General features: G+C 35.2%; 3 protein-coding genes across 6 annotated transcripts; all 3 read right to left on the minus strand.

The window, feature by feature from the left end:
- Positions 1-1,535: 1,535 nt before the first annotated feature.
- LOC107815905 (transketolase, chloroplastic-like) lies at positions 1,536-5,900 on the minus strand. The gene is given in 7 exon segments (NM_001325964.1): positions 1,536-2,495; positions 2,834-2,987; positions 3,076-3,224; positions 3,478-3,760; positions 3,874-3,979; positions 4,115-4,205; positions 5,409-5,900. Coding segments are annotated over 7 exon segments (2,235 nt in total).
- Positions 5,901-9,306: 3,406 nt separating this feature from the next.
- On the minus strand, positions 9,307-12,597 carry LOC107815904 (DNA repair protein RAD51 homolog 3-like). 4 transcript variants are annotated; one of them, XM_075227677.1, is made up of 9 exons: positions 12,357-12,597; positions 11,261-11,359; positions 10,894-11,049; positions 10,721-10,754; positions 10,568-10,638; positions 10,240-10,466; positions 10,028-10,153; positions 9,860-9,926; positions 9,307-9,669 (listed from the first exon to the last, which is right to left on the minus strand). In XM_075227677.1, exons 1-9 carry the CDS (start codon positions 12,466-12,468, stop codon positions 9,494-9,496), a joined length of 1,068 nt encoding a protein of 355 aa, XP_075083778.1. In that variant the 5' UTR covers positions 12,469-12,597; the 3' UTR covers positions 9,307-9,493. The 4 variants fall into 4 exon arrangements, with proteins under 4 accessions (XP_075083778.1, XP_016497039.1, XP_016497041.1 ...); XM_016641553.2 differs by having other exon boundaries at positions 10,028-10,159; positions 12,357-12,593; XM_016641555.2 differs by having other exon boundaries at positions 10,028-10,159; positions 10,894-11,016; positions 12,357-12,590.
- A 1,100-nt stretch (positions 12,598-13,697) lies between these two features.
- On the minus strand, positions 13,698-20,004 carry LOC107815903 (putative tRNA N6-adenosine threonylcarbamoyltransferase, mitochondrial). The gene is made up of 13 exons (XM_016641552.2): positions 19,691-20,004; positions 19,208-19,252; positions 18,098-18,172; positions 17,594-17,690; positions 17,180-17,270; positions 16,776-16,825; positions 16,060-16,250; positions 15,856-15,941; positions 15,153-15,228; positions 14,943-15,026; positions 14,701-14,815; positions 14,504-14,592; positions 13,698-14,219 (listed from the first exon to the last, which is right to left on the minus strand). The coding sequence occupies exons 1-13, from the start codon at positions 19,970-19,972 to the stop codon at positions 14,073-14,075; spliced, it is 1,428 nt and encodes a 475-aa protein (XP_016497038.1). The 5' UTR covers positions 19,973-20,004; the 3' UTR covers positions 13,698-14,072.
- Positions 20,005-20,028: the final 24 nt, after the last annotated feature.

Consider the following 20,028-nt stretch of genomic DNA (forward strand, 5'->3'; position numbering starts at 1 on the left):
TTTTAGATTTCTTATATTTATGTTATAATTAATAAAATGTGTATTGTGTAATATAATATATATTTCGGTACAGTATCGGTATTTCGGTATTTAAAATTTAAAATACCAAATACCATACCTAATACCAATTTTTTTTAAAAACTTAAACCAAATAATATACCAAATACCAAAATTTTCGGTTTCGGTACGGTAATTAGGTATTTACCAAATTATGCACAGCCCTATACTGGAGTTCCAGTATAATATATCGGTCCAGCATAATATGCTGAAAGTTCATACACATGTGCTCCAATCTCCAGTATATTATACTGGAACTTTCCGCGTGTTGGAGTTCCAGCATAATATGCTGGAAATTCATACACAGGTGCACCGATCTCTAGTATATTATGCTGGACCGGTCCGCGATGCAGCAAAAATAGTGGCTATTTTTCAATGACTTTGCAAATGCTGGTTATTTTTCAATTATCAATCTAAAAATTGACTAGCTCATGCTATTTTTTCCGTAAATTTGGATACACACAATCTATCATCCTCCAACCCTTGGTATGGGGCCACATTCTTTTTTGTTTAATCTAAACTCATTTCAACTAATTCGAATCGCGCAATCGTAGTATTATCCCGATTAATTTAGAGCAAGAGTATCTACATTCCTAGAGCTTAAACTCGAATCCATTAACTAAGAATATAGAGATCCGCACCACCTTAATATGGCTACATTTTGTTGCTTGGAAAGACTCACATTTGCTTTAAAGATTAGATTTCCATATTTTCTTCCATGGCTTAGATCCAAAGGGTAATGAAGAGAAATAAAGTCATCCAATTCCTGATAAGAATCAGTGATATGACCAGTTAAAATATCACTAGTGAAAATTTCTCCTAAACCATTTAAAATTTAGCTTGAAATAGGTGTAGAAACAATCTAGTTCAATGGTAGAATATAGTACTTCCTTAAGTACACCTTGCAGACTTTGTAATCAATCTTGCGAAAACATTATGTAAGTCCATTTGCTTTGAAACAGGACTATACTTTCGCTGAGGGTCTATCGAAAACATCTCTACCTTCACAAAGTAGGGGTAAGGTCTGCGTACACACTACCTTCCCCAGACCCCACATGTGAAATTAGACTGGATTTGTTATTGTTGTATTTGCTTTGAAACAGATAGCTACAAACTGATGACTATAGTAAAGACAAAGAAAGCCCCTTTATCAAAAGACATGAATTTCCAATTGAAAATGAGATCTTGGTATCACTCGACCAAATAAAATTACAAAACTCACAGATATGTTTTAAGTGTACATGGTCAGGAGCATCCATAATCCTATTTCTATCCTCATCTTGGATTCATTTTGGCCGCTCCGCTACTAAAACTGAAGAAAACAAAGGACAGATGAAGAAATAGTTTTTATTGAAAATACCAGGCAACAGTGAACTGCCGAGTCCGTTTGGTATTGGTTTCCACCGTTATCTCCAACCTCAGTTTCAAAATGAAAACAAATTTGGTAGACACCAGCAACCAAGGGTAAGTAATAAAGCCTAAGAAACTTGTTTAGCTGCAGCTACAACAGCCTCTGCTGTAATTCCGTACTCCTTGTATATTTTTCCAGCAGGGGCACTGGCACCCCATCTGTCAATTCCGATGGCCTTCCCCTTTGATCCGACATATTTCTCCCACCCAAATGTGGATCCAGCCTCAATGCTAACTCTAGCTGTAACAGATGATGGAAGGACACTTTCCTTGTAGTCGGCTGATTGTTCTTCAAAAAGCTCCCAACAAACAAAGGAAACAACTCTCACTGCTTTTCCTTCTTTCCTGAGTTCATCAGCAGCCTTGACAGCAATTTCTAACTCTGAGCCAGTACCAATCAAAATGACATCAGGTTTGTTGCCAGAAGAATTGTCTGATAAAATGTAGCCACCCTTTGCTGCTCCTTCAATAGAACTTCCAGCAAGTTGTGGCAACTTTTGCCGAGAGAGGGCAAGGATTGATGGTGTCTTCCTCTTGAGGACAGCCACCTTGTAAGCTCCCGCTGTCTCGTTGCCATCTGCTGGACGGAACATCAGAATGTTGGGCATTGCACGGAAACTTGCCAAGTGCTCAATGGGTTGATGGGTAGGCCCATCTTCTCCTAGACCAATAGAATCGTGGGTCATAACATAAATAACTCCAGCTTCAGACAAGGCTGAAATTCTCATGGCTCCTCTCATGTAGTCGGTGAACACAAAGAAAGTAGCACAGTAGGGAATCAAGCCAGGGCTGTGTAGAGCAATCCCATTACATATGGCTCCCATACCATGTTCACGGACACCAAACCTTAAATTACGCTCCTCAGGGGTGTTCTTTTGGAAGTCACCAAACATTTTCATGAGGGTCATGTTTGATGAGGCAAGATCAGCACTACCACCAAGGAAACCAGGAAGAACCTTGGCAAGAGCATTCAGGTTTTGTTGGGACAGGTTTCTGGTGGCATCCGCTGGACTTTCAGGTGTGTAGGTCTGAGATTGAGAAAGCAAGCAAATAACTGGATTAGGAAAGATTTACATGTTTCAAAACTAGACGAGTATCATTTTTGAGCAAGACTGTTTAGATAGAAAAGGATGATTGAGGAATTGTGATGCAAAATAGTTGATTTGACTTATTAAATATTGGTCCCGCCGATCAGGGAAAATAGAAAGTACAGGAGTACAAATGAAACAAACTCTCTCGTCTATTATACCAGGCAAAAATTCAACAACCTCACTCCCACAAGCTAAGAACTTAATATAAGGATAGCCCAAACCAAAAGCAGTTGAACTCAGCTTGAAATAAGAGAGAGCTGAAAATGACTACTTACAGGCAGAGCTTTCTCCCAGCCAGCAGGTAGTTCACCAGTTGTAATGGATTTGAGTTCTGCAGCTTCCTCTGGGTACTTCTTCTCATATTCAGCAAACTTGGTATTCCATCCAGCTTCAAGAGCAGCACCCTCGGTAACATGACGACTCCAATGGCTGCAATAAGTAGCAAGTGAACACCAATAGCTTGTAAGTAACCAGTAATGTTCAAATGAATAAGAGGAGAAAGGGAATGGATTAATACCTCTTGACATCTTCAGGCACGTGGAAAGGCTCATAAGGCCATCCCAAGTTACTCCTGGTGGCCTCTACTTCCTTAGCTCCAAGTGCACTTCCATGTACACTGTAACTGTTTGCCTTGTTGGGCGAGCCAAAACCAATGGTTGTAGTCACCTGAAAGGAGGAAAGTTCAGTAAACCTAATGATAAACGATACGAGATGAATCTATCAAGGAACCGTATTAGCAGCACTACAAATAATGAATTAATCCTGCACCCTGACTGAGGAAAAAAAAGAAGGAAATGGGATTTGCAAAAATGAAATGTAAAGTTACCAATGCAGCAAAGTCTATACAGTAATTCAATCATATGCGACTTTTCAGGATCACCTCGTAGTAGCCAACATAAAGATGCAGAAGGTAAAGTACCTTGATCATAGTGGGTTTGTCTGTGACAGTTTTTGCTTCCTTAATAGCAGCACGAATCTCATCATAACCAGTGTTACCGTTCTTCACCCAGATTACGTGCCACCCAAGAGCCTCAAAACGGGCACCAACATCCTCAGTGAAAGCGATTTCTGTGTCACCATCAATTGAGATGTGGTTGTCATCATAGAAAGCAATCAGCTTTCCAAGTCCCCAGTGTCCAGCAAGGGAACAAGCTTCTTGTGAAATACCCTCCATCTGGCAACCATCACCGAGAATAACATATCTGCATGACCAATCATCGATGCAATTAGTTAAGCAAAAGACAGGTTGCATTAAATCGTTCTATTGTTATGGCACTAAAGGGAAACAAAAAGGAGAGAGTGAGAAGACTCTCACGTGTAGTGGTCTACAATCTCAGCGTCAGGCTTATTGAAACGAGCAGCCAAGTGTTTCTCCACAAGAGCCAAGCCAACGGCGTTGGCAATACCTTGTCCCAGAGGCCCTAACCGCAAGAAAATAAAGAAATTAGTTATACAGCTCGCAACGAAAAGCCATGTAGTCAAAATATATAATCCACCCCCAGATATACAAATGCTACTTATAAGTGTACATGGGACATAAAAAAAAGTGCACTAACCGGTGGTGACTTCAACACCAGGTGTCTCAAAGTTTTCAGGGTGTCCAGGGGTTTTGCTTCCCCACTGACGGAAGCTCTTCAAGTCCTCTTCCTAGTCAAATATAATACTAAAATAATCAGCAAAACAGGTAAAAAAAAAGCATAGTGGTGAAAAAAATTCCAAATGTAATGCAAGTAAATTCTCACTCATAAAACACATTTAAAAAAAAAATAAGCTCATTAAGCTAAAAGACAGATAAAATCATCAGTAACTGTGCAAAGTGTACCAAAAAGTCATGTTTCAATTTTGACTGTTCGGTATGGAGGAAAATTTTTCTTGGAAAACAGTTCCAGAGTTTGGATACCTAAAATTGTTAAATACGTTTCTCTGAGGAAAATATTTTGCACCAAACGTGGCAAATTACATTTTCCTTGATAATCATACCAACTGCTCTTCCATATCACTTACTTCAATCAACATCATACTCAAGATTTCGTCAAACACTTTCCTAATATCTTATCCTACACTTCGCAAGTTTCAACTTATATACAAACCAAACACTGGAACACGATCAAGAAAATGATTTCCCGAGAAAAATATTTCATAAAAACACATCCCTCCCCACCAAACACATGAAATTCTATACCAGAATGGCATGACATACATGTTTATGTATGTTTGGTATGAAAGATCTTGGATAATCAGTGGTTTTCTCACTTATTTTCTGTATTAGGTAGGTGAATGAAAAATATTTTCCAATTTTTTTTTTCTACATCAGCAAATTAGAGGTGCTTTGACGAAATTTTTGTAGTTTTAAAAACTGATAACAATGTGTAAGTGTTGGTTATAACAAGTGATATGGAGTAAGAGCTAAAATTGTAAAGAAAAATGACTTGATCACCCACAAGTCCACAAGTCATTTCCCCCTCTTTCATTCTGTCGAAAAAGAATGTTACATTTCATATTTAGAAACATAACTTCTAATTTTATCCTTGATGAATGCTTTATAGACATACAAATGTCTACAAACTTATTTTAGACCAAAAGTTGTAAAAAAGTATTTTTTTTAACTTCGTGCCTAGTGGCGAAGCCAAAAATATCTCAAGATTTAAAATATACATATAAAAAGTAATGTTTAACCTATATACACCATATAATTTTCCCTTCACTATATGTGGCTCCCCCTTATATTTGTGACCAGTCAAACACTGCCACATAACATAAACAAAATGCATAGATCTACTTATGCATGCACCAATTAGCAAAAAAGACTAATAAAAAAAGTTAAAAGACAAAAAGGTAAGTTTTTTTTACCCTGACAGCATCATAGCCAGCTAGATGAAGCAAAGCATACTGAAGCATACAACCATGTCCAGCTGATAGAACAAACCGATCCCGATTAAACCAATACGGGTTTTTCGGGTTATACCTCATAACCTCATCGTACAATATATGACCCATCGGAGCACAACCCATGGGCAAACCCGGATGACCCGAATTCGCCTTTTCGACAGCATCAATAGCCAAAAATCGAATCGTGTTTACAGATTTGTCAACAAGGGCAGTCTCAGTTTTCTCTATAGTTTCGGTTGCAGCTGAGGCACGAATCGCCGGTGACCTTACGACGGCGGCGGCGGCGGCGGAGGAAGGAGTACGGCGGCGGGAGGTGGTGATATTGGGATTGGATTTAAGGCCGGAAAAAGTGAGAGAAGAAGGGGAAAGTTGAGAAGAAGAGGCAGAGCCATGGCGAGGGACAGAACGAGAGAGGATAGCTTGAGAGAGAGTGAGAGAAGAAGAAGACGCCATGGCTTTACCAGTAAGGTGTTTGATGTTTTGTCTCAAAGAGAAAAGAGAGTGAAGAGGAGGTGATATATGGGAGGAGAAAATGAGGAAAGAGTGGCCTTAAAATGACTTTTGAGGATTTATTTAGGGATTGGCTCCTTGTGGCTCTAAGAGATATGTGGGTAGGTGTCATATATTAACATTTACTACTTTTTAATTTAAAAATGCTATCTTATAAATTATAGAAGGAAAATAAATTTTGTCAAAAAATTTGAGGCAATAAAAGAAAAGGAAAATATATGGTTCATGGTTCAAAACTCGGTAAATAATGGATCCATTTTTCTATCATTTTTCACTTGAATATTAACCCTTTTGTATGGTATTTAAAGTCTGTGACTTACATCTAGTCCATATATTATGTGTTGCTGCGCTACTAGTACTAAATCAAAACCCAAAGGGCGACTTATTTAATATATAATATAAATTGAGAATATTTTTAATAACAATATAAAAATGACTCATTTAAGTACTTTTGGATCTATAAATTACTATAACTTGTATGGTCAACTTGCTTGTGATTGTTTGATGAAGGGCAACTTTTTATTCTCTTTTGGATCTTTAAATTAATCTAATATATGAAATTTGTGGACGATGATCTTTAGCAGATACTTCTAAATCAATGTCGAGCTAAATCTACCTTGAATTTTTGTGCAGCTGTTTTTTTTTTTCTTTTTTTTCTTTTCATATTAAGGTTAATATAGAATAGCATATTCTCTCAACGAAAAATTGAGGAACGAATCTAATTATGAATGCCAAAGTGGAAACGAAAAAGAAAAGGAAAAAAATGCAAAATACAGAACTTGGAGAAATATTAGGTAAGGGATTGAATTCAAGAACCAACAACCAAATTAGGTTGTTATCTTTTCGATGCCCCTCAACAAAAAAATAAAAAATGGTAATTTTTTTGTTTGGTTGGTTGAGGTACTTTTTGGTCAAAAAATTCATCTCACCTAACCATATAGCGTTTCTTTCAAAAACCAATAAATAATTTAAAATACAACTGCTAGATTTTGATGTGGAATTTTACGTCAGGCTTAAGAAACAGATTCTGTATAATGTCATACAGTTATCAACTTTAGTTCTGATAGAAAATAAATCCTGCTTTAAATTGAAAAAGACAAAGGATTTAATACCTTATCTATCTATTAAAGGATTCATATATTTTACATTTAAGTACTTTTAGTTCATAAAATTCTAAAAAATATGCTAAACGTTTACATTATTTTTTCTTTCTAAAAGTTCATCAGTAAAAAGAGTTGGAATAAGGGTAGTTGTTATCACTAGGGGTGTACATGAACCGAGTTGGTTCGGTTTTTATCAAAATCAAATCAACTATATCGGTTTGGATTAGTTCAGTTTTGTCGGGTTTTTCGAATTTTTTGTTATATGAATATTATTTCAATCTTACTTTGTTAAACTTTTTATAAATAAATATATGTTTAGTAAAAATTAAAAAATGTGACAATTATATGATCTATTAAAATATTATTATCGAAGAATTTTCTTAGTAACACATGATACTTATTTTTTAGTCGTCTGGCAATAATTTTACGTTGATATACACTTTCAAGTTAACCGAATTTAATAATTAAACATAAAAATAAATATGAACTTATATAATGATATGTTCTATTTAATTTTAAATTATCGAAATACCATTTCAAATTCGAAAAAGATATAAGAATTTAATAAATCTTGACATATGAATATAGAAAAATAAAGAGATTGGCGAATTTCACTAACACTTGCTAAGAAAGTGATCATACAATCCATTATTTAAAGTTACTAAATATGGAACATTTCATATTTAACTACATATTACATCCCATAAGAGAATTGCAAATATTTTTAGATATGATTTAAAGAAAATTCTATAAAAGGTTTTAAAAGTATACATAAAAATTATATATATTTATATGTCGGTTTGGTTCGGATTTTTTTACTCAATACCAAACCAAATCGGGTTTTTTAATCGGTTTGATTTGACTTTCGGATTAGTGCGATTTTCCAGTTCGGTTTGTACACCCCTAGTTATCACCGAAAGTTGTAGTAAAATGGATATGATTCTTTCACTTAACCCAAAGTCTCGAAAAAAAACAAAAAAAAAAAAAAGGTCTCGGTTCAAGTTTTAAAAGGAAAAATTTTTGGTAGAAAATATTTTCGCTTTAATAAACGCTACGCAATGTGAATTCAAATTTGTTGAACCAAAAACAAATATCGAACACCGAAAGAAAGAAAAAAAATATTTGTTGAAGCTTTGGAGGTGTCGTCATAGGCGCAACAGAGAGGATGATACGAGGCGGCAATTACAAGGTGAAACGCCCATTTGGCACTTAAAAGTTAAAATTGGTATTATGGCCGTGTTAACCCCCCTTATTAATTATTGGGTTGGGTGTGTTTGGTAAGAAGGAAAATATTTTCATGAAAAATAAGTGATTTTATTACTTATTTTACCTTGTTTGATTGGTTAGTGAAAAATTTATTTTATTACTTATTTACTTTAAGAAAATATTTTTTTATTCTATTCTCCTCACCCCCTTCCCCAAGTCCCCATGTTTCCTTGCCTCCCACCCCCTCCCCAAATAATCAACGTTTTAAGGACTCTATTTTCTTCAACAATTTAATTATTCTTCTAAAAATTAACACAAATACTCCATAACTATAACAAAAAAAAAGTATTCTTTCTACGACATGAAAATAAAGTAATCATTTTATTGAAGTAAAAGAAAATACATTTTCTACATCATAAATAAAAAGACTCATTTTGTTGAAATGAAAAATATATTTTCTACATCATGAAAAGAAAATACTCATTTTGTTGAAATGAAAAAAATATTTTTTCTACATGAAAATAAAATACTTCTTTTACATCGTGAAAAGAAAATATTTTTTTTGTTAAAATGAAAAAAAAAAATTATGTCATGAAAATAAAATACTTATTTGTTGAAATAAAAAAAAAAAATTACTTATAACATGAAAGGAAAGTACTATTAATAATATTTTTATTTATGGTGGGTTGGTGAGTTTCTCTATGAGAGTTTCTCACAACTAAAATGATGAACTTATAAACAATCCTAAAAGAAAATGGCAACTAGGTACACAATGCATCCCAAGTTTATGCGGGTCCGAGGAAAGGTTGCATCCTGAGAGTGTGATATAGACATACATCTAAAACCCGTGACCTATAAGTCACACGGAAACAACTTTACCGTTGCTTCAAGCTCTTCTTCGTATTAACAATCCTATAGTATCTCTAAAATTTAATGACTGTTTCACCATCTTTAATGCATATAAAGCAAGTGTTAAAAGTTGATTATTTTGCAGTTATCTTAAACAGTTATGTGCAAACCAAAGGAAAATTTTAACCTACTTTAGGGTGTTTAAGTTCCGTATCCAGTCGAAGCTATGTATGTTCAAATGTTTAAGGAGAATTTGTAAAGATTCACGGCTAGGCATAGAATTTACAAGTCCATAGCACGTCAAGCAAAACTCACTCTCATCCAAGCGGAAGAAAAATAAGAGTTCCGTCATTGCTCTTTCAAATGTTAACTGAAAACTTACATCATCTTGACTCGTTTACAGTTTGAAACAGAGCTCCGAATCCCTCTGCCCGTCACGGAATATTGAGCAGATGCTGATCGAACAGAAGGCGACTTGTCAATGTATGCATACCTTTCATTACCATTCCAGTATAAAATCACCCGGTTAGTGCAAGCGTGTGACCAGCTATCTCCTGTTTGGCAAAACATATTAAGAAGCAAAAACAGACAATGATCAATACAATAAGTTCACCATCTTTGTTTTCCCAAACTTTTGAAAAAGAGAACAATTGTTCTCTGGGAATTTGGTGGGACGGGGGCGAAAATTAGCAGGAGGCGAAATGTTTGGTACCAAGATATATCTTACGAAAGCTTGGTATTTACCTAATGCAAGAGTTAACTGATATGACCCTTCGATATACTTGGTGGTTACTTGATTCAAGAGGACAACCTACACAAAGAAATCAACGTTAATGACTTGATACAATCGCAAATAAATCTAACAGATTGCGAGCAGAAAGATAATCAATTGAGAAAGGAAGTTATCCTTACTGCCAAAGTAAATTTCTTTGTGAGCTTCATCAACTTTAAGGCCATTCCACCAAGTAGTCGGGTTCTAAGGGCCATGTCATCAAAATCTTGTCGGAAATGGAATGTAATGCTATCAATAATTACAACCTTAACCTAACAAAAAATAAGTTTCAGAAATTATATGTTTTAGTTGTGAAGAAGGATATTTAAAAAGAAAGAATTCCTCTACATACATCTTTATGCTCTGAGATGAACTTATCCAAGTAATTTACAACAGCAATTTGCTCTGTGTAACTACAAACACGAAAATAGAATATGTTCTCAAGGAAATCCGTTGGCTTCATGTTAAGTTGACAAGCTTGTAAATCCTTCTTTAAAAATCCATGATATTCTTGCATGTCTTCTAGACAAGCTTCAGCAATTTGTAAAGCGCGCTCCACCATAAAGCTGCCTTCTGTATCTGAAAAATGCATACATTGCTAACTGCTTGCCTGATTTTAGAAAGAGAATAGCAGTAGTTGATGTAACACGCAAATAACAAACAACTCTATCAGCATCTACCTATATATATTGCCTTGCCTTGCAGACCACCATAATCCATAGGAATTTGGACGTTCACTGCAAGTTGTATACTGCATTTTCAAGTGTTTCAATCACTAGAAACAAAAAGGAAGCTATTCCTAATACATAGGAGGTAGATGTGATAACAATTACCCAAGTTGCGTTTTACCAATTCCTGGCACCCCACCTGAAACAATCAAAGGAAATGTTATCTTAAACTTGATGAAAACTGCAAACATGTCGTTTTAGAAATGGTGATAAGCAAGAGTAACACCTGTATGATATTGTTGGTAATAGACAAGATATCTAAAGGTTAAAACACTAACCAATTTCAGTAACCTCTTTGCAACTTATTCCCCCACCCAAAACGTCATCCAGCTCGGAACAGGATGTTGTGATACGTCCAAGTGATTTCTCCTCGTTTAGCATATCCCATGCAGTCTGTGCTCCTAATGAAAAATTCCATGAATAACTTCCTTCCTCTTTGCAAAAATAACCAAAGCAGAACAATGAAATGCACGCTACTGTTAACAAGCCAATACTAAATAACTATCACGCTAAAACAAACTTAATCATTTGAAATAATGACTCCATAATCTTTGTAAAAAATACTCAAAATATAATCTACATGACTGCTGACAGACAAACCATCAAGTTTTCACTTTTCATAGAATAGTGTTAATAATAATATACCATTGACAATGGAGCTAGTTCCATTAGATCTTTCAGATCCCCTCCTTTGTGATGCAACTCTCAAAATTCCAATCGCCTCATTTTCTGAAATCTTTAGATCTATAACACAAAAAAGTTAAAAGATATGAAATTTTTGCATATGCAAAAGAACATTATGTAGGAATAACATTAGTGTCACTTGTTAAATAAAACTTAAAACTGTTACAACTCATCATCAAACTTGATCATAAACTAGAACTGAGACAAAATGGGAAGCCACACAAAATTAAGCATTTTATTTATAGCACCAAGTTTATTCTTTTCCCAAAACTCGGCAGATTCTAAATCTTCAAAATATTAGTTTCCCTTACGTCCATCGTTCAGTTAACCCAGGGGCGTATGTAGTGTTAACGTTATGCGTTCTTCTGAACCCCATCAACTTCTGTTCAAACCCTATATATGAGTTAAAATTAACACTAAATAATTACAAATAACATTTAGTACAAATAATAGATTTTGAAATCAGTAAATCAAATGCACTGTAGTAGAATTCCTAAACCCGAACCCACAAAGTTCAATCTGAGTTAACCTCTCCCACTGAAATAGAATTGCATATTTCCAACAAAATATTTCTCCTTTAAATCATTCAAGCATCATACAACTTTGAGCTCAAAATCAGAATTTGGCGCCTTGAAACCAGCAATTATGTAAATTATAACTTAATTCAACTTGCCTCTCTACCCTTGCCCTCCTCCCATGATAGGGATAAGGTCTGCGTACACAATACCCTCTCAAGACCCAACTTGTGGGAATTCACTGTGTTGTTGTCGTTGTCGTTGTTGTTATAACTTAATTCAACTTGGGGAAAAGGATTCCCATAAATGAAAACTAATTTCTCCCAATTCCACTTGTAAAAAAAATCCAATTCAAGGAGCCTCTCTTTCACTACACATAAAAGCAGATGTGTTGTTCCATAAATATGGGCACATAAAACAAACTAGCCATTTTTAACTGATTGCTAATAATAAATTCAATGAGAAATTTAGAACTTCAGAAATGACAAACTAAACAAGTAAAGGATTTAGCTTTTCAATTAATTTGCATAAATAAAAGATACCGCGAGCAAGGTCGGAGTAGGAGACGGAAAAGAGAGAAGAAAGAGAAGAGTAGCCGGCGGAGATCAGCTTTGCTCTCTGCGATGCCGATATCGGAAGACTTGAAACTTCCATTTCTTCCCTTTACCTCTAAGGGTTTTCGCGCTCAAAATTAGTACATGCCAATTGCTATTTATATATCCTCCACTCTTCTTCTAAATGAATTTATTTTGGCAAATTACAAATGGTTGGTTGCATTGGCGATTTAGGATTTCGAGAAATGGGTGCACCACTAAAAAGGAGAAAAAATAATTAAGTATTGAATAAAGTGTATCATTCAATATTTACAGAGTATGGGTGTCTAATACATAATACTGGACAAATTCTAAAAATTATGTACATAAAATATTTAATTTGGCGGAGGGACCATGGGTTCACGTGCCCCGTATTATAGGCTATAGATACGCTCCTCGTTTGATGGATACTAATTATATTTGCTAGCTAAAAATACACATAAATATAATAATAATAATATATTTTTATAGACTATTATTTTTTAGAGCGGCTAAAAATATAAATTTTTTGATTTTTTTTGTCTTTTCTTCTTAATGACACTAGTATCCTCATTTCACAAACAAAAAAAAAGGAGGGTTAGTGTATATCATCCTTCTTCTTTTTTTTCTTTTTTCTTTTAATTATTTTATTACCTCTCTACCTGCATAAGGTAGGGGTAAAATATACATACATACTATCCTTTCTCATATCTCACTTGTGAGATTAAACTGGATTTGTTGTTACTGTTGCTGTTACTTTGATTGTTTTGTTACATTTTTTATTGTTAAATTTTTTGTTATACAAGGTGTATTTATAAGCCAAAACTTTATAAGTACTTTTGATTTGACCAAGGTTTATACTCTTATAGTTTAAAAAAAATATGCATAAAAAAAAACTCAAACTTCCACTTAGTACAATTTTTATTAATCGCTTTCTCCATATAAAGATAATTTTAATGCACTTTTTTAAAAAATTTTAAAGACATTTAAATCAATTTAACATAAACACTTTTCTATAGCATGTCAAAAAGTTTATTATCAAATTTAGCGTTTTATGCTTATCAACTACTTTGAGTCAACTAACCCAAAGGCTAATAGAAATGTATACTTATGTTTGATTTACCAATATTACTCCTTTTTATTTCTTGTTGACAATTATATTCTGTTTTTAAAGATAAGAAAATAAATATAATCAAGAAGAGAGAATTGTAAACTATCTCATCTACACTTCTCAGTATTAGAATTTCTAAACTTTGCTGACTTGTGATTCCTAAGTACAAGTTAGAACACTATCGCTAAATACAGGTGCAGTAAAACATAATACACTTTCTATATTAATCAGAAGAAATTAATTTTTGTCTCATTAGGAATAATTCACAACATAATATATCCTAAACCATAACTATATAGCATAGCAAAAGTTTATACAATAAATCTCATGCCATTCTTCTAACACAAGTGCAAAATACTAACAACCACATCTACCACCAAATGACACTGAGGTGAGACTTATTAATCTCCCATAATACAAAAAATTTCCTCAGAACTGAGCCATCTCAACAGCTTGTGATGATTACGTATTCAAATCCCGATCCAATGTGAGCTAACTTTATAGAGGTCTCAAGATCCTCAGAGAGAATATCTCCATGTTTTTGGATACCCGTTGCAGAGAAGTCTCGAGTAATTTTAAATTGTAGATTGTGACTCTTGCTTAACAGATGCCTTAATGAGAGAGGTAAGTGATGGATGAATCCGTGCTGTTCTCAGCGAACGAGCTTCACTTTTTCCTTCAGCATATTCCTCGCCAAGTGGCCACCTTGGGCGCAAATCAAGCTGATCAAAGGAGGCATTGGTCAAAATTAAACATTGTAAGGAGAAGGGTGTGTGTTTGTTGTGGGGGGGGGGGGGAGGGGAAAAGGAATTAGAACAATAGAAACTCCATAAAGCAGATCTGAGGGGTTTCAAATTTTGACTGAATATTCTGGATGATATTTGACAAGCGTAACTTCCAAGGTGCAAATTTATTGGCTGAATACGCAGATCAACTTAAACTATAGGACAATATGGCCAGTTTGAGCAGAGGTAAGGGGAAAAGGCAAGGCAAGAAAAAGACAAACCACAACATCTTCTGGTTCATTTGCAGGAGGCGGAGGATCAAATCTGCCAAGACGGAAATGTTCAATGCCAGTCCATGCAACCATTACACCTATTAGAACAGGCAAACGAATTAGAGTGCAATACCATTGTCTAACCACGAGAGACAAAACCTTTCCTCTATGAAAATGAGGCAATTTTAAAAAGAGAATTGTCTAACCATTGTCAGTACAAAGGCTAGGAGGGGGGCATACAAGTTTCAGCCCTTTCCGTTTCACAACCTCATCAAGACGAGCTCTGACATACTTATTAGAAGCAACACCTCCAGACACTACCTGTGAAAGGTAAACTGAACGATTAGCATAGTTGACATTAATCTTACAGGAGCATGGAATTAATACATTAGAGTAACGAGAGGAAGAAATTAGTCATAAGAAATTGCAGTAAACAGAGAACACTGACCAAATGATTTATTGAAGGCTCAATGTTCAAAGCCCAATCAATTGCCCGTTCACACTTTTCCTCCAAATGTAATACCGCAACTCGCTGCGTGAAACGACATTGCAAATGCAATGAGATTCAGAATTTAAAGGAGGTATAGGAGACAGATTGATTTGTTAGCCAACAATTCTTAATTACAATGAAATCACGACAGATGTAAAAGCTATATACCTGGAAGGAGGCAGCAATATCGGCCCGAGCCTGTCTATCTTCATTAGAAGCTGAAGCAAGAGAGACTTCAGCATTACTGCATACAACCTATAAAATGTGAATAGCTAGGAAGACAAGCACAATGACAACCAACTGATGTACATTGTTATCTGAGTGACTCATTATACCTTAAAATCACAAGACAGAGCTAAAAGCTACTGTACTTTCTAGACAATGATTTACATGAAGACTAAACTAAGGAGATATTGTAGAAAGAGGAAGAAACAAGGGAAGTTTCTTAGATCCTTTCAAGAATTTCTGCTTTGATTGGCCCCGGGGTTTGGTCTAGTGGTAAGAGCGCGGCAAGTGATGTTTGGGTTAGGCACACGTCAAGGGTCTGAACCATGTTGCAGACAAAAGCTTAATATTTAAGTGGAGAAGGGTAAAGGTGCGGGCTCATTAGTCACCGAGTTTAAAATGGTGTGCCATTGGCCCTCGGGGATTTCTCGGTTATCAAAACCATTTTCTGCTCTGAGGCAGATAGTTTATCCATATATTGGACAATTCATTGTTTACCTCATTGAAAACGGAAAAATCAAATTCTATAATAGGAAAAGAGCAAACAAATGCAGTGCCAATGGTGCTAAAGTTTTTAAGATGAAATGAAAAGGAAAAATACTTCTGGAAGCTGATCAATAACTTATTTCCCTAATGAATCACATACATTCTTTTTGCTTCAATTGCCAACCTCACTTGCGTCTTCAGACCAGCATACGAGAAGTTGCAATCCTTGTGTTGTTTCATAGGGACCTAAAATTTATTCAAACTTTTAGTTAGTTGAGCAAACAATATCACTACTAAACCTCTTTTACAGAGTAATTCTGGAGACATAATGCATATAAGTGCAAATCTCCCTAAAGTAACTTACTTTAAATTTGACAGATCTGGCATCTCCTTCTCGAGCTAGCTCCTCCACAGCGGGGCCCCCACTCCTCCTCAAATCAAGACCAAGCCATTTTGCTGTCTTGTCATATGCCTCGCCAATTGCATCATCAATTGTTGTCCCAAGTTGTATATAATGGCCAAGATCACGTGCAAGGATTAGAAGGTTATGCCCTCCTAAAGAGCATATGAACAAAAGAAAATTCATTAGTTATTGATATCTAATTCACAGAAAAATACAACTGGTCAAATTGTTTTTCCACTAGGAAAACTACATTTCTATGCTGTTGATAGAGAAATGTATCCAATATTTAGCATAACATTTTTCTTAAACTTAAGATAAGTTGGGTTCCCTAGGGAAAAACATGAAAGGAGAAGCACACACGAAGATTATGAATAATATGTTAAAATTAAATCATTGACAAGACATTTATATGATTATGAGAGATTTTCATCTTACAGGATACAATCGAAGGGCTCATAAACATAACACTAAATATCATGAGAATCAGGACAAGCATATGATGTTCCAAGGGAAGAACTGATTATAGATAACCCCATATGATGGCCGTGCAACTAGAACTAGGGTGATACTGTATTTAACTTGATCATATATCTCTAAATACAGGGAAAAATTAACCCAGTATATTATCACTTAGAGTAAATAAAACAGACCTATAAAATTGTAGAAGGTTATCTAACCTGAGACAAGTAGGGCCATGAAAGGAAACTGCAGCTCTTTCTCCACTAGTCTAAAACAGAGAAAACATGAGTTCCAGCTTTCCAGGTGGTTTACATGCAAATGTCTTGAAGCATAAAACAGGCAGCCTTCCAAGACAATCAAGCATAAGTAAGAAGGAAAAACATTACCACAGAGAACAAAATTCATCTTACAAGAGTATTCCAGCCAAAGTTTTTTTCTTAATTTTATTGTTATTATTTTTTAGCAATATTGCGGACAAAGTAAATCGAAAGCTAGGATATTCACAGTCCAGTAACCAACCCTGGAATTGGACAAATTCCCAACAAATTTAGCCATACGAACTGATCCTACTCTACTGCTTGCTACTAGCATGAATAACTTAACCTTTGTTCCATATTGTTACCTGGCAACAAGAGTATGAGCTTCCATGTGATGGACCCCGACAAGAGGTAAATTATGAGAACCAGCAACCTTTCTTGCTTTCTGCACACCAACTACACAGAAATTGCACAAATAAGATACAAGGACTTATGCAATGTTCACTAGTCGTCACAAAATGCATCTATGTATCTCCATATGAATATCCCCCAATGTTTAATTTTCAGACTCATAAGTAGTGGAAGTTAATTTTGACAAACAATAAAGAATTAAGAACAATACTTTATGCTAAACAAAATAGGCACATTAATTGTTGTGGGAAGGAAGGAAAAGGAAAAAAATAAAAATAAAAAGCAATGATCAATCCTCCCCAAAAAAAATTAAAAAAAGAGAGAAAGAAAGAAAGGCTACTAAAGAAAAAGATTGAATAAACACTTACCTCGCAGACAAAGGCTTAAACCAGGACCAATGGTGACAGCAACCGCAGTTAGATCCTTTTCAGTCAGATTAGCTTTATCTAGTGCTTCTTGTACCACCTGAAGGAGTTACGTATCACATTGTTTGCAGGAAACATGTGCCAGAAATATGATGTGTCAATTCAGATTAAGAAGCTATCAAACTTAGAAGTGCGAGAGCTGTGGTAAATAATATAAGTCAGAATTGTAAAAAGAAGGGAATTTTGGGGTGGGACGGTGGGTCCTTCGGAACAACATCCACCGTGCTCCTAACACGACAATCATTGGCATGCCTCAGAACTCCAACACCGAAACGAAATTTGAATTTTTTTCTAGCATGGAATCATAGTCTATAGAATCAGAATTATGATTTAAGAGTATCCATTAACTATAGCCTAAAAGATGTAGACCATCAATCAGTTGGATTCGTTCTAATCAACTGTTTACAAGTTCTGGAAACAAAGTACTTCAGGGTTGAAAGCATATACCTGATCAATCACCAGTGCATGAGCTTCCTCTGCCATTTTAGGAGCAACTCCTCCATATCGAGCAAGCAGTTCTGCCTTGACGAAATACAGAACCACAAGATTAGAAAAAAGATCATGTACTGTGGCAAACACAAGACAATAATATTTGGATAACTTCTCGTAGTTAAAATTCTTTAGAGCACTGAGCAATTGACATGAAGAAAGAACAGTGGTGTGAACAGATATTAAATTATACGGTATAAGAATATAAAGGAAGCTACATGGTGTCACTCCAGATATTATCTTGACTACTCTGCAATGCATAGGAAGGCATTAACCTCTAGCACTCTCCAACTAATATTTTATGTGTTGATTTGTAGATCACCCTCCAACCAAAAGGAAGTGTGCAGATCAAACTATGCTTGTATTACAGTAGTAATGTGTGAAGCCCAGGGTTAGCCTGGCTGCATCGCCAAGAAACACCAACTACCTGCAGAACATTCTTGCTTAAATATTAATCACCCTTTCGGATTCCAAAAATTTGACTTCAAAGAATTAGCTGATACTACAATGTGTCTGTGACGTCTTATGTGATATCATGGCAGTTCCACTAAACACGTGATCCTAGATAACATTGGCATTTGGCACATTGGCCGAATTATTGACCTTTCAGCTATATTATCAACCAAAACATATTGGAATATCTTTTATTTACTTTATGCGGTCCTCCCCGCCCCTCACCCCCTAACTTTTCAACTAGATGTAACATTGGCATTTTGGCACATTCCCTTGCTTAAATATTTTAATCTTCAATATACGGAGAACTTCTTTCTATTGATTTGCCTTTTATGTATAATGCGCTGCAAGATTTTCCCACACTACACCAGATACTTATAGAGAATTCTTTAAGCCCTTTGTTATATGTATAGATATAAATAGGACAGCGAAGAGAAACGTTGCACACCAGCAACCAATGTGGAACATGGACTAAAACAATGTATAATACAAATAAGAGAATAAGTGTCCAATAAATTACCATGGAATAGCCATTCATTTAACAGAACAAGATAACACCATAAAGTAAATGGTAAATTTCCAGACTTTCTGTATTTATATAAATACATAGAGTACCTGAGATGAGATAACTTGGCTGAGAATTTCACCATTGCTATTTACCTACAACAAGAGATACAAAGCTGAAACAAACATAACAAACTTCACAGCTGCTTCACCCCCACCCACCCCCAAAAAAAGGGGATAATTGCACTTTTGGTCCCTCAGTAATTTGTAAATACTAGTTTTGATCCTTGTGATTTCTGGTTAAGCACATCTAACCTTCAATTAACTAAAATGTGTATTTTTGGTACCTTTAAATAGGAAATATGTGATGTTTAGACTATTTTTAGAATTATATTACCTTTAAATATGGAGTAATAACACAAAATTAATATGAGTGCTTTAATATTATTCACAAATGGAGGGATCAAAAGTGCACATACAGATTAATTGAAGGTTAGATGTGTTTAACCAGAAATCACAAATACCAAAATCAGATTTTGTCGATATTTGTGGGATTAAAAAGTGCTAATTACCGAGACATGACCAAGAACTTACCACAGCAGCAGCAGTATCATCACAGCTAGTTTCAATGCCCAGAATAACTAAATTCTCATTTTCAACCACTTTTTGTTTCTGGTTTTGGACCATTTGTAAATTAGAAGCTGAAGTAGAAAAACAATGAGCTGGAAATTTTTTGAACAACTGGGGTTCTTTTACTGATTTGTTGTGAAATTGTAATTTATTTGTAACTTTGATTGTAAGCTGAAATGAGGGTCGATATAGTAGAAAGCTTAGACGGGAAATTGGGGATGACAAGCTTGGTAATAAAGACGCCATTTTTGATGGATGAAAAAAAGAGAGTAGAAAACGGAAGATGGATGAAGGGTTAGTTA

Source organism: Nicotiana tabacum, chromosome 13, assembly GCF_000715075.1.
Source record: "Nicotiana tabacum cultivar K326 chromosome 13, ASM71507v2, whole genome shotgun sequence".
NCBI classification, from domain to species: Eukaryota; Viridiplantae; Streptophyta; class Magnoliopsida; order Solanales; family Solanaceae; genus Nicotiana; species Nicotiana tabacum.